The 15,826-nt window shown below is 44.0% G+C and overlaps 1 protein-coding gene across 4 annotated transcripts in view; it reads right to left on the reverse strand.

Moving 5' to 3' along the window:
- LOC308075339 (single-stranded DNA-binding protein 3) overlaps positions 1-14,714 on the reverse strand; it is a 48,677-nt gene extending 33,963 nt beyond the window's left edge. For all 4 annotated transcript variants that reach the window (XM_080415168.1, XM_080415167.1, XM_080415166.1 and 1 more), the window contains exons 1-4: positions 14,467-14,714; positions 6,748-6,820; positions 5,156-5,217; positions 2,429-2,513 (exon numbers count right to left, since the gene is read on the reverse strand). In XM_080415168.1, the coding sequence (XP_080271294.1) occupies positions 2,429-2,513; positions 5,156-5,217; positions 6,748-6,820; positions 14,467-14,522 (276 nt within the window). In that variant the 5' untranslated portion in view covers positions 14,523-14,714. The remainder of the gene's footprint in view (positions 1-2,428; positions 2,514-5,155; positions 5,218-6,747; positions 6,821-14,466) is intronic.
- Positions 14,715-15,826: the final 1,112 nt, after the last annotated feature.

The raw sequence follows: 15,826 nt of genomic DNA on the forward strand, positions 1-15,826 counted from the left end.
GAGTAGACGTGAAAAAGTGTTTTAAAGTGAAACATCCCTTTAACACTGAGGATTTTACTGTGTAGAAAGAAAGCATAGCCTCCTTGACTGTGCATAAATAAACCTTTAGCTCTGTGTAAACCCCAGGCGCAGAAGACTGAGATAACACACCTCAACATGTCGACTCGCAATCATCCTAAAATAAGATCGGGGGTGTTCTTTCCAAGTGAGGTGAAATGCGTTTTTTTCCTCCCTCTCTCTTCCTCTCTCCCTATAGCCACAGTAAAATCCTGAGTGTTCATCAGTACAGGTCCAGTTTTACACTCTCGAGAGTTTAAATGAACGCTCAGCATTTTGCGGTGTGCACGTCCTCTCAGCAGCTCCGTCTATTGGAGGCGGGTGGCAGAGAGGACCTGCGCTCCGAGAGCAGCCTGAGGGGGATGGAGCCAAAATTAAACTGGTTCCATCTCCTCTGTTTTATCACTGTTAGAACCAGACAGCCAGCACCATGTAGCACACTGATCTACATGGACACACACACACACACACACACACACCACCATATAGCACACTGATCCACACACACACACACCACACTGATATACATGTACACACTATGGACTCACTCACACACACACACACACCATGTGGCAAACTGATCTACATGTACACACAAGCACACATACACCATGTGGCACACTGATCTACCTACACGCACTCATACACACAGCACCATGTAGCACACCAATATACATGTGTATGCACGTACACACACACCGAGCCACGTAGCACATTGATCTGAATGCACGCACGCACACACACACACACACACACACCAAATCACCATCAAACTGATCAACAAGTACGCACACGCACACGCTCACACACAGCACCCTAGCACACTGATGTACATGTACACACACACACACACAGACAGAACCATGTATCACACTGATCTACATGTACGCACACTCACAGAGCACCCTGATGTACATGTACACACACACACACACACACACACACACAGACGGAACCACGTAGCACACTGATCTACATGTACGCACACACTCGCGCACACACACACACACACACACACACACAGCACCCTAGCACACTGATGTACATGTGCACACACACACACACACACACACACACACAGACGGAACCATGTAGCACACTGATCTACATGTACGCACACACTCACACACACAGAGCACCCTAGCACACTGATGTACATGTACACTCTCACACACACACACACACACACACACACAGAGCACCCTAGCACACTGATGTACATGTACACTCACACACACACACACACACACACACACACACAGAGCACCCTAGCACACTGATGTACATGTACACTCACTCACACACACACACACACACATATATACACAGAACCATGTAGCACACTGATCTACATGTATGCACACACACACATGCGCGGTTAACTAGCGCTCTGGCACCGATGGTGTGAAAGGCCCCCTCTCTGGGCTGGCTGCCAGAGCTGCTACCCCCCACCCCACCCCAAACACACACACACACACACACACGCACGCACTCACACAACCCCCCCCAAATCCCCGGCTTAGCCCCGGCCCAGTGCTGGGATTACCGGATTAGAACTCTATTCCATTATCTCCCCACACTACACACACACACACACACACACACACACACACACACACACACACACGCACGCACACGCGCACACACACACACACACACACACACACACACGCTTTCTTGGCCAAAGTGGAGACAGGCTAAAGACAGATACACACAATGTCAGTCACAACACATGACATTCATATATACACACACTGGCTGTGGCAACAGACATGCATCACCACACACATGCAAATGAATACACACACACACACACACACACACACACAACTATTGAATATCTCCTGGTCAGCTGTAGTTAATCATCAAAACCAGAAGACAGGGTAACCTGGTGGTTAGAGAAACCACCTCATAAACAAAAAATGACAGGCATCCTGCAATGACAAAACTCTGGATGCCTGTCAAAGTGCCCTTGAGCAAGTCAAAAACACCCCTACCTGCTTCCCACACACACTAATCCTGGCACTGAAATGCACAGGGATGGATTGTTTTCCAGAGAGTTATGGAAAGAAACAAATTCCTAAAATGACTAAGTAATATTTAACCGCATGAACCCATGCGTCCCTATTGTTGGCACGTCATAATAGGCGAACATTCAGCGAAAACAGCTGATCGACAAGCTCACACCGTTGTGAGCTTTGAGATCAGCTATTTTCGGCCGAGAGATTTGGTGTGGGGGGCAAGTATAGACCCTTGGGGGACCCCGGTCAACAAAGTATAATAGGGTTTAAGTGGTTAAAATAAAGCTTGCATTCCACCCATGGACATCACACTGAGCAGCAATTGGCTGCAGCGCCGGTCTGTCACTTACGTAGTCATGGAAGGCCTTCGCCTCGCTGGAGTGTTCGCATGTCTCCCTTCGGTCCGGAGCTGCACAGTACAAATCCCAGAATACACTGCAACAGGAAGAAAGGAGGCCAGAGGTTACTGAACGTGGCATTACCAGTAAATCATGTGTAACAGCTATTCATAACCCATTCACATGCTCTCACTGACAGTCTCTCTACACAGTAACATTTTCAGTGACATTCAAGTCTGATAGTGTACAAACTTTAACTAAATGGACCTGTAAAATGATCAGTGCTAATTTAACTGAGAGAGTGCACAAATGTACATTCTTTTACGCTCCCACTCCTTCTTAAACATGCTACAGTAGGGCTGGGCCACATGGACAAAATCAAATATCATGACATCTTTGACCAAGTATATTGTAGGGAATGGGATGATTATTGCTACTTCAAAATTTACATAATGAGATTTTTCAGAATGAATCATCAGTAACGCTTATACAATAACTAAGTGGGTAAAGGCAAATAATAGGACAGCTAGAACAGTCAGGTAAGGTTAGAACATTATATCACTTTACTATAATTTTAAAACCAGGAAAAGACAACACTTATACTATTTCACGATATTATGGTATCCAAATTCCCAGACAATACCTAGTCTAGTATCGATATAATATAGCTATATTTCCCAGCCTTAAAGGGATAGTTCACCCCCAAAATGACTTTTCTTCTATCGATTACCGGTGGAAAGATGCTAATGTCTCCGGTAGGAGACTCAAAGTTGACACTTTGAATCTCCTACCGGAGCCGCCACAGGTAATCAAATTATTGGCTTAGGAATGCGACAAAAACTAAAAAAATATACATGAATTCAAGGCTTCATGGGGTGCGTAATTGATAGAAAATAAGTCATATTTTGGGTGAACTATCCCTTTAAAGCTACAGCATCATTTTCAATCCCCCTTCTCTCACTCATAAAAACACATATGTATTCACAAGTGGACACAGAAAGGAAGGAGACAAGTCAAATTTCCATACAAGCTACTGCTGAAGCATTCGGTTGACTGTGTGAGTCTTCTGAGATGAGTTCACACAAATAATGACGTTGACACACACACCCACACACAAACTCAAAAAGAGCGCGCTAATTGCCTGTGTTGAGCAGTGGTACCTGTCTAAGAGGTCCTAATTGAATCAGTGAAAGGTCTTTGTGTATTGATTTAATGGAAGTGCTATAAACCCAGTGAAACAGGGACATGGCTAACGAGAGGCCTAATCGTCTATCAGGGAGCCATTTCAAATGCCCAGCAAAGAGCCAACACACACGGGCGGACTCACTCGTGTTGGTGTCGGCTTAGGCCTGTACCTTGACAAAACTGCTTTTAACATGACAGCTGTCATGTGGACTTTTTGAGTTCTTTATTTGGACATCCCTGCGACTTTATTTGGCCTGCTTGCCTACAATCCAAAACTGAGGTTAAATGCTTGGGACGGAAAATAATTCAACGTAAATACAATATTTGAAAAACAGCTCAACTTTGTTGAACAAAGTATTAATAATACACGCGCATAAAATGTAAACAAATAGTATGAGGTAAAGCCCTTTGTGAGATTTAGATTTATGCTTTTTTTTTGTTGCTGAACAGGTAACACACATTTTTCATTGTTCATTTTCATAGTTAGAGCAGATTGGTCAGCGGTGTACAGAAACTAGTTACACCCATTTTTGTTATTGTTGGGTAGGTTTTTAGAGGACATTTTGGAGGAGATCTCTGATGGTTAAACCAAAGAATAGGACCTGCACACTGTCAGAAAAAATTTAGCTCTTTATTCGACGTTTCGGTCGTTAGACCTTCATCCGGACAGACAAGCAGGATAGAGGACATTTTGAAAATATCCCTGCCACTTTTGCCAACTAGGGTTGGTCAGTAAATGGCAATGAGAATAAGGGCACCTGAAAGCAAGTGAAATAGCTGATGGGTGCTTAAGGTGGTGACCCCTAAGGCCAACTACCAACCCTGGGGCACAAATGACAGGAGGGGAGGGGGGAGGAGGAGGAAGACAGGAAAGAGGAGAGGTGACACAAAGGAACCTGGAATGCAACGGGTTAATCTGCTAAAGAGTCGCTCTCTCTCACGTGAACAAAGGAGAAAGGGGTGGGGGGGGATAAAGGGTGACAAGGGGGTGAGGAGGGGGAGGGGAATGTCGGGGGAAGCCATTCCCTAACCATCTGGATCTATTGTTTCAGGAGAGAAGGAGTGGAGGGGGGCACGGGCGGCGGGGGAGGTGGCAATGAAGACGGGGAGAGGGAGGGGTCACGCCCTCGGTGAGCGAGGCTGCTCGACCCCCGAGCCTTGGTCGCTTCGATATTAGCTGCCGCCAGTGGAGAACTCTCACATCTTCAAAGAGGAGTCACTGCTTCAGGAACTAAGGTTGTCAGATTTAACTACTTTGAACAGGTTTCATGGATTCTAGAGTCCATGAAACTTAAAAAACATCACTTCCAAAATAATGAATTTAAATATCAGGGCTACCAGGGTTTCAAAAACAATGAATTGTGCTTTGGGGCATGGATGCCCACCACCCCACACATACACAAAGAGGCAACCGCTACACTGTATTATTCTGTGATGTACACCTGGTGAATATTAAGTTCCTAATAAGAACGTAACAGGTAGGTCAATCGAAGCAAGCAAATCCGAAAACTAGTTGTGTCACACACAAGGCCAAGGTATATATATAACACTCACCACCACCAGGAATGGAGGAATCCAGGAGGCTCCCCTAATGTAATGTTCTTCTCCCATCGAATCTAAACAGAAAGAGGACAGAGGAGAGGAGAGGAGAGGAGGTCACTTGTAGCTGTTGGAGAGAGGATTATGTCTGCAGGTGCAGGGGTTAAGAACATATAATCAGTCCGTCTCAGACTGTCAATGGCCTCTGCGGCAGTGATACACATCTGACCGTCTTCCCCAAACTCTTTTGCTTTCTCGCTCTCTCAGTGCATGTGTGTGCTATTCTTCCTTTTAACTTTCTGTATCCCCAAGGAAATGAGCACCGCAGTAGAGAGGAGGTGGAGACGAGAGATGTGAATTTCTATCGAATCCTGTCACGACTCCTTTGTTGTGGCCCAATAATGCCGCTTTTCCACGGCATGCTACCGGCTCCACTTGACTTCACTCTACCTGGTACTTTTTTGGTATGATCTCCATCAAGGTTCCAAGCTGAATCTGGGAACGATGTACAAAAAAGAATTTCACCCACTCTTTTACCTTGTAAACCTGTGATGTGACAATAAAACTGATTCTGATTCTGAAGATACCAAAAGCTGACAGTAAAACACTGCAGACTACTGCTTCAGAGAGAATTGTCACTATACTTGCCTATACTGCATGGAAGCTCCCGAATACTGTTAAACTTTAAAACTAGCCGTTGTAAATGTGAAATTAATCAATATTGAGTAACTGCATAGCCCATTTCTCACCTAAATGTTACCAAATGTTTCACTGTACAGGTAAAATAGATATAAGTTATGTTCAGATGTGGATACCGTTACATTTTCGGGAAACTACGTTTCCAGACAGCATTAGCTTTAACTTTAGCATTGTTTAGCATTCTCCAGCACAGACTGTTGTGTTGTATGTCACTGACGTCCAGCTACATTAAGGTGCTCCAATCTGCAATGGAATACGAAGTAACACGAGTAGAGTCAAGTAGAGTTGAGCCAGTACCATGCTGAGGCAAAGTGACGTAATACATCTCATTCACATTAAGTCTTTTACATTCATAAATTCTCAAGACCCTGATTTCAGGTCATATTAGCTTGATCACAGAACTCTGTGACCAGTCCCCCCACCTTTTTCATATCTCCGTCTCATCTCCTCATGGGAGAAGTATCAGAGCCTTCTCTACTTCAATCAACGTCTGTGTCAAGTCATTTTAAAAAGGAGACATGAAGAGGACTGGAGCCACGGCATGGCGGCCAAGGCCCAACCCTGACCTGCGGCATAGTAGAGCTGGACAATTTTGCCTACAGTGATAATCCTGGTACAGACATTTTTTTTTGGGTAACAAATTTATTTTTGTGCACCTTTTTTGTGTATATTACATCCATATGTTCACTATTTCTAACCACACTAGGCAATAGGCATACTTCTACAACATTTCAAAGGCAATATTTTATCAGTAAAAAAGAAACCTGTGTCTGTCATTATATGTGATTAACCACTTAAACCCTATATATTTAGTTGACTAGGGCACCCCAGGGCTCTATACTTGGTCCGCTCCTTTTTTCTCTAAACCAAATCTCTTTTCTCTACACGTGTGGTGGATGACATCTTACCTCAGATAGGAAGGTCTGTGCGGATTTCTGTGCTCCCACGTGTAGCAGGTACTCGTACACATATAATGCTAACCTGGAAAACAAAAGAGCAACATTTTAGTTTTTTGGGAACTCCCAGGGTGCTATGAAACCAATCCAGGTGACTCTCTCCCCCCCCTCCCCCCCAAAAAGAAAGGCACTTCTAAATATTCCCATAAATGGTAAATGGTGCATATATATAGCACTTTTATCCAAAGCGCTTTACATAGATCACCCATTCACACACACATTCATACACCGATGGCAGAAGAAACCATGCAAGGCACCAACCTGCACACCATTACACACATTATATTTGGGGCAACCCACCACAATATCAGGGAGGTACACCACAAATAGATTTCCCCAAACTGGCACAATATGATACCAACAGTGCTACTCGTGTTGCATATACACAGTCTTTTACGCCGCCAGCTACATTGTGAATCTAATCCACCCCAGGCTGCCACCAACACAAATAACCAAAAGAACTTGTGTGAAACACTTGACAAACCAAAATGTGAAAATACTTAACCACATAAACCCTAGCGTCCCTATTCTGACGCAAACATCTGCAAAAACAGCAGATCTAGGCTAACAACGTGTCACGATACTTTGTGAGCTTGTAGATCTGCTATTTTCAGCAGAGATTTGGTGTAGAGTGAAAAACAGAGGGGGCCTAATATGAGACCCTCGGGGGACTCCGGTCAACAAAATATTTTAACCGATTAAAGCCTGGAACGCATCTATGTCATTTTAGATGTCTTTGGCTATTCAACAATAGCAGATATACAAGCTCATAGCCGCGCTACTTTTTGAAAAATCGTGAAAGTTTGTGCAAATCTTATATATTTTTAAAGTGAACATTTGTATGTAACTCAAATCTTTGCTTCTGGGGGTCCCTGGAACAAAATATTTTGAGAAGGGGGTCCGCGGCCAAATACATATCATTTTGGAGGTCCTTGCCATGAAAAAGTTTGAGGACCACTGACAGACACTGACATCCCCATCATGATTTGTGGCCATAAACATAAAATTCAGCCATACATGATAAGATCATAAGGGGGTGTCGGGAGTAGGAGGGGTGGGGAGGGTGACGCATACGGTAAAGATTTACCATGCACAAGGTTAGAGGAATTACGGTAATCCGGAAGGCATCGACTGTTTGAGATGGGAGTTGGACCTGTTGCTTGCAGAGATGGAAAGATGTATTTGAGACTTGGGAGTTAACTTGTTAGTTGTTATTGAGAGTTTAATAAAAGACCAAACCATTGTTGGACTAAATAAGTTTCCGTCATCTTTTAAAGAGGGAGTTACATTACAGCACGGAGCTCATGAAAGCACGGAGCTCATGAAATCAATGTCCGCATGGACGATATCATCCTTAAGTATATATTAAAAAAGGAACCTCTTGTATTTGGGAATCCTATGGGTTTTACCCAGATGCCAATGGTGAAACATTATAGCGATCGATTTAAAAAATAAAAAAGTGCTGTAAGTGATATTTTTTTGGTTCAAAATGAAAGCTTTATATTTTGATAGAAATCATTGCTATAGCGTGTCTGTTCAGTAAAAGTAGTCTCCCTGTCTCTCCAGGTCTTTTTTCGGGTGGGTCACCGATTTCATCCAATCAGGACTCAGGAGAGAGTACTCATTTATGAGCTGCAGTTTTATAGTGTTTCAATTACAATTTTGTCTGCTCATTCCCAATTTGTCTTGTCATTTCGTTGTCTTTGATCTTCCAATTTCACTTGCTTATCCTGTAAGAGTTCCCTCTCCTGATTGGATGAAATTGGTATCCCGACCTGAACATGTATTTTCCGTTTACTAAACAGCTGGAGAGATACTTAACACTCTATAGCAATGAGTACTATCAGAATATAGAGCTATTTAACACATAATGTAATGTCTCCTCAAACAACAACTCCCTTTTAAAAGTCCTTGTCTGTGCTTGATGTGACATAATTAGTGTCATGTTGCGTTTAACATCATCTTTAATATCACAATCCAAAATCATATCCATAACGCTAACTATGGAGCGGAAAGCTTATGGCATATTATGGAGAACAGAGATGCAAAGGAGATGGGGAAACTAATATCTCCATCCTGGTTGCTTGTGCTGCGGGCCGTATGGTGAACATTACAGACCTTTTTATAACGTCATGATGTCCAACATCTACCGCTCATTGAAAGGAGAATCCCCCTTGGGCAAGAGAGATATTGGGCTTCTGGGCTACAGGCCGGGCTACTCTGCTACACCCACACAAACACAGCAGACCCAGGGGGAAAAATTACCAAGACAAATTTGTCACAAAAGCTGACAATATTTCAAAAAGCTTTTTGCCAGACTTGGTTTTCTTTTAAAATCACTACCAGTAGTATAGTGGGCCACCAACACTTGGGGGGAAAAATGTCAATTTACTGTGGTCTATTAACAGACAGCAGAACCATGCTGTGGAGAAGGAAACCCCATCGGCCTAACATTGTCCTCCTAACTCCTTCACTTAGCTGTGTTTAATAGGCTGTTAATGGACCATCAATCGACCGGCAGCGTGGATATGACAGAGCCCTGTGTGCCCGGAGCAGACTTTGCACTGGCAGGCCAATAGACCCTAATGAGAGGGACAGTGGCTCAGTGTCATAGCCCTATCATTAGTCAATGGACAGATCAATGGGACAGTCTTGAGATAATCAAGCCATCGTGGAGTTTGTTTCAACTTCTGCGAAGGACAGTGCTGAAATCTTCAAACTTCTGCAACACTGTTGTATATGTTGTATTGTTTAGCTGTTTGGTATAAAACTGCTGATGAGCATTGAGCATATTCCAAGTTGCGGACACTGAGATAAATGTATCTTAAACTGTGGGATCAGAGGCATCCATAGTCTCCCTGCAAATGAATACCAGTTACAGAGGAGGCTATAGACAGAGACTGATTGCAGAACAGATCAATGTGTTTCAGGAGACGGGGTTCAAAGCCATGACAGAGAATTGGAGTGTCATGATGCAAGGCGTTGATACTGCGTTGATACTCATAGAACAACCACACAAACAATAATATTCCGTCAAGGCTTCGCACACAAACCCATGCTGCATGCACGCACAAGCTGACATCCTTGACTAAATACTGCAGTCACTATGCCTCCTCTTCAGCTGTCTGCATAGTTTTAGAATGCTCCGTCTGTGTGTGTGTGTGTACAGTGGGCTGTCCTACTAGGAAGGGTAATAAATAGCCAAGGGTGTTCCCCTTTCACAGACTGTCTATCTCACAAAGATAACAAAACAACACATAGGCATGCAGACACCCAGACAGGGTGACAGACATAGGCAGAGAGCATGAACAAACAAACAAGAACTGAGGTAGTCTTGAATTCTAAACTTCCTGATATGACTTACACTACTTCATCTTGTTGCAATGTAAACATATCTATCATGTTACACAACAGCGATGCATCCGGCAGAGGAGCTACACCCCCTGCACGTAACTACTTGTTTAATTCAACACACCGTCAGACAGGTTGCTAGTCGTACAAATGACCAGCGCTTTTAAGAGGCCCAAGACTGTGGCTCCACTTAGGGAGTAAGTCACTCGCGCTCTCCCACTCTCGTACACACACGCACACTTGACCACTTTAGCCAGGGGAATTTGACCACTTTCTGAGGCTCCTAGTGATTTGTAGGTCACAAAGCTCTCTGTGACCGCTGGTGTAGAGTGTGACTCACTGTCACTTGTAGGTCAGTCAAGGCACAGGCCACACACACACACACACACCTGCGTGGTATTCACACTGACCTCGTTTCATCCCCGCTCCTCGCTACCATTTAGTGTACCTGTGTAGCTCAATTGGTAGAGCATGCCACTAACACTGATTGGGTGAGAGGTCCCGAACCTGAACCTAAGTATGTTCGGGACCAGTGAAGGAAGAACAATCACGTATAAAGATATATGGTACTGAGAGAAGCTTAAGATTAAAATAAAAAAAAGTCTTATCGAATGCAGGGATATGTTATATTGGTCATGTGATACCGGTGCTGTATTGATTACACAGACATCATCAAATTTAGAAAACACACACAAACTACAGACAGTATGCCTCTACATGGGATTTTTTTTACTCCGTACCTTTGAGCAAAACTAACACTTTGACTTAAAGAGAGTAGTTTAGGAGGAGGTCTTATATCAGTGGATGGGAGGATCACACTAGTCTGCAACCCCCCCCACCCCCAACCAAGAGGCTGCAGATGAAAATTTAATATGTGTGTGTGTTGTGAGGGGGCTGTGTGTGCATGCACCTGGCCTACTGCATTATTAAAACACACAAGCTAGCTCACAGAGAAGAGAAGTTGGTGAAGGAGTAGACCAGGAGAAGCGGTGGTATAATGCATTCAGTGTGATGGGAGCGAAGGACAATATTGATAAACTTTATTTATACAGCACCAGCTACACAGTGCTACACTGATAAGCACAACAGATAAAAGTAACGTAGTACTTTCACACTGTAATAAAGTAAACTGATCATAAACATAAAAACAAAGACTGAAGTAACACAGTCAGAAAGGCGTGTCTGCAAAGAATTGGCTGTGCGAAGTAGATTGATAAAACTGGTCTTGCTAACAGAAGGGGTGTGTGTGTGTGTGTGTGTGTGTGTGTGTGTGTGTGTGTGTGTGTGTGTGTGTGTGTGTGTGTGTGTGTGTGTGTGTGTGTGTGTGTGTGTGTGTGTGTGTGTGTGTGTGTGTGTGTGTGTGTGTGTGTGTGTGTGTGTGTGTGTGTGTGTGTGTGTGTGTGTGAGAAAGGGAGGGTACCCTGAGGGGGAAAACAGCAGGAGGTGGAGAGGTTCAGAGGAACAGTCGAGTCATGATGGTCAGGAGAGGAAAAGGGACAGCGTTCAGCCATCCAGCACTATTTAACCATCACAACACACAAAGAAAAACAAACTACACTATAAAATCTAGTTGTACACTCTCAGATACAAATGGATAAGTGGACACTGAGGATTTTACTGTGCATCAACTCACACCCATCCCATAGCTGGGATGGGACCACACACTCCAAAATCAGTCTGGACTTCAAACATCCACACGTATACATTCACCATCCTGCTCCTGTCCTCCTCACCTCTGACCTCTCCCTGGTTCTCCCAACCTCCCTCCCTCGTCTCACCCTTCTGACACCTAGGAGGTGACCCTGTGACCTCCCTCTCCCCTCCTTCCCTGCTATGTTCCCAGAAAGGGACATTAGCACACGCACAGACACTGTGAGAAACCTCCCTGCTGCACACCGCCAGCCCAATACACCTGACATCCTGCCCGAGGCTCCCAACAAAACCCCCTCTTTAAACATGGATGAAGTCTGCCCACCGTCGCACATACACACACACACAGCTCTGACGCAGGGCTGAGAGCGACTGCTAGTCTGAATGTCTCAATAATTCAACACTGAAGTGAGGGATGAGGACTTTGAGGAGCAGAGCATGGGAAGTGAGAGTTAGGGGGGGGGGGGGTGATAAAGGCATCTACAGAGAGAGGGTTAGGGGGTAAAGGATGGAGGGGGTTCAAGCAGGGAGTTTGTGATGGGGCTGTACAAAGTTTAGGTGATGAAACACGTGCTGATAATCGCACATGTTTACACGAGTCCTGACAACTTAGTTTGTTCCACTTTAGTCCCCGACCAACCCACTGACTGGGACAGGCGGGTCAGATGAGCACTCGTTGCCCATCTGATCAAGGGATGTGTCTGCACATTCGATTGTGTACAATGTCCCATAATCTGTATACATCTGTAACTTATTCAACAAAAATTCAAGAATTATTGCTATTAATTGTGGACACTGTGTGAGGCTCTAAAATCGATCAAATCATACATAAGTTGAATGAAAGCATCCACAGGTTTTGTTCCGAGCAGAAAGTAAGCACCCAAATAAGTTGCCGGCCCATACATACACACAGTGGCATTTATTTCTGATGCAATTAACACTGACATATTTTAGATGATGCAAAGTTTTTCGGGTTTGCTGATGAACGTGAACGGAGACAACACTGGAGACGGGGATGAAAACGTGCGGGTTGTGAACAACAAGGCATGCATGCAGACAAAGGGATTGGTGGTGGGCTGCCTGCTACAGTCAGCTACCCCAGGCTAATGCATGCCAGGCCAACTTAGTTAGTTTTATCAGCCGTGTCAACAAAACAAGAAAGCCTTAATGTGACATTAATGTGACAAAAACGACGAGCGCGATGATCCCACGTCATGCTTAAGTTAACACACAACTGGGAATGGTAAAGCAGAGAGCAGAGCGGTGTGTGAGGGGCAGAAAAGTTCTCGGCGCAGCTTGGAGCTCCTGACCAAAACAGTCATGTGTGGATACCAGCGTTGCCATGTTTTGCGAGAGAACCAAGCAACCGGGTCTATGAAAACAAGCCCAAAAAAGAAGCGAGCCCTTCGCCCTTTAAACTTAATACATTGGCTGTTTGAAAATAGCCGATCTACAAGCTCACAACGCGTCGCATTGTGAGCTTGTAAATCTGATAACCCCCCCCACAAATAATTTAATAATATTTGAAAAATGTGGAATAACAACACAAATCTACCCCACTCCATGGCATTAACTATTTTCAGATAGGGGTCCGAGCAGAAAAATAAATATTAATTTGGGGTTCCTTGACACAAAAATGTTTCAGAAACACTGGTTTAAAACAACACTAGAATCAAGCCCAAAAAAACCCCGCAACCAACCATATTTACAAGCAACTTTACAGAAAAACATCGCTTATAATAAGAGGACATGGCAACACTGGTGGATACAATGGACCGAGAGAGAGAGACACCAGACAGACAGAGAGAGAGAAGCATCGTTTTGGAACGCGGCGAATTTAGAGCGCGTTCCTTCGCTACTTTGTAACAAAGCCCGAAACAGATGTATTCTATTTTTATATCTGCTGCTCAGCGGGCGACACAAAAGCTAGCTATAGCAACAATGCACGGCGTCTGGTCACCCCAACGCATTGTTCCTCACATACAGCCTGATTTATACTTTAGTTGCACGCTTGGTGTTGCGTGCAGTAAAATAGCAGATCTACAAGCTCACAAACGCGTCGCGAATGTGACTCGTTGTGAGCTTGTAGATCTGCTATTTACTGAGCCCCGACGCCGACACGCAACTAAGTATAAATGAGGCTTTTTAAGGCAATGGACAGAGAGATGGAAGTGGGATCCCCATTATTATTATAAACGCACCCCAGACAACCCCATTGCACGTCGTTTTAAATGCATTATTCTACAAACAAACACACACACACACACGTGCAGGAAAGTCCTTGGTTGCAAAAAAAAATAAGTGAGGGCACTGAAAAGACAACTATATCAAATACGAGACTATGCCTTTTTGCACCAGAGAGAAGAAACAAGACAAGAGTGAAACTGGTCGAGTAGCTTAGCTGGTAGAGCTAACAGCCATGCAAAGACACTGCTTAAGAGTTGAGAGGATGCAAAAGAGGCACCTATACGTGGAAAAAAGTAGCACATACAACACAGAAACTAAACAAAACATGACTTTTTTTTTGCAGCCAAAAGAGCTGAATGGAACATGCATGCACCTTCTGGAGTGACTGACTGAGCTGGTTTGCTCACACATCAGTTAGCAACTTTAGCTACCTAGCACATACTTAGCAGGATCTGTGTTGTGACAGTGCAATAATTCACTTACTTTTCTCTGGCTTGGCTATCGGAGGGCACCACAGCTCCTTTACCCTTGGCGTACATGATGGAGGCTGTTTCGATACTTTATTTTATCCCACTCGACACCTGTCAAAGGAAGCTACCAGGAAAACCTACTATCTCCATAGCTACCCAGTTAGTGTTGGCTCGCTCTCTCTCTCTCTCTCTCGCTCGCTCTCTCTTTGCTCCGGTTTCCTTTTTTTTCTACATCCCCAACATTGCCCACAAATCAGGCAGGGTTTCAGCCGGGGGGAACTTGAAACCGTCCGCTGGTGGATCTTTTTTTTTTTTCAATCGCTGTTCCTGGATTCTGCTCACGCCCCCCCTGTTGTGCGACGGTGGGGGCTTCTTAAAGCCACAGCGTCTCACAGGCTGAGGTTGACTAGCTCTGAAAACTCAAGTTCAAGTTCTTTCACAGAGGCCTTAAAAGTTTTAGGCCTTAACCACTTAAACCCCATGTGGGTAAACGCCAACAGAGTCCCTCAGGGCTCAATACTAGTGTATTTTCTGTTTTCTGTTATTGTGGGGGAAGCTTTCGCTGAAAATAGCCGATTGTCGACGCAGCATGTTGCATTGTGAGCTTGTCGATCTGCTATTTTCAGCTAAAGCTTTCCCCACAATACCGATGCTGGGGTTTAAGTGGTTAAGTTACTTTTGCAAATGTTTGTTCCATTTTCACACGTTGGCCTAATCACATTTCCTAATTACGATAGAATACTTATTATTAGCAATAAGGAGTAGCTGAGATAGTGAATAGTGAAGTCTGTTATATAACTGGTAATAGGAGGCTATACATGTCTTTTCATGGTACAGTAGGCTACATGCATTATTGCTTTATGTTTTGAAACATGTTTTGTACCTATCTTCACCCATCTTCCACTATAGCTATCACGGAATAGCTATAGTTACCATTATATAAAAAAGGCTTCCTTGTCACTCCGTCTACGAAGGTGTGGGTGTTCACTAAAAAGTTGATTTATGCACCAGAAAAGAAGCCTGGGGCTGTTTCTCTGACACGGTGGTCTTACCATTACCATGTAACTAAACCATTTCATCTGTATACTCCAGTACATTAATGTTTATGGTCTACTTGGGTAAGATACCCCAGAGCCTAGTGCAGTAATTCCTGTTTTATCCAATCCTCAGACATGCTGACCACCTAAATGAACAAACTCAATGATCAGACCATAATTATTATCATAATATGACACTAATACACAATGACAAACTAACATGTATTAATTGGAAATGTTCTTGCTCTGCCATACCAGCATTTAAAAACAATTTAAACATTGTTTTTGGGATACATTCACAAGTCATATTTTGACATTCCCCCCTCTGTGTTTCGA

The sequence above is a fragment of the Gymnoscopelus braueri genome, assembly GCF_963280865.1.
Source record: "Gymnoscopelus braueri genome assembly, chromosome: 19".
In the NCBI taxonomy this organism is placed as follows: Eukaryota; Metazoa; Chordata; class Actinopteri; order Myctophiformes; family Myctophidae; genus Gymnoscopelus; species Gymnoscopelus braueri.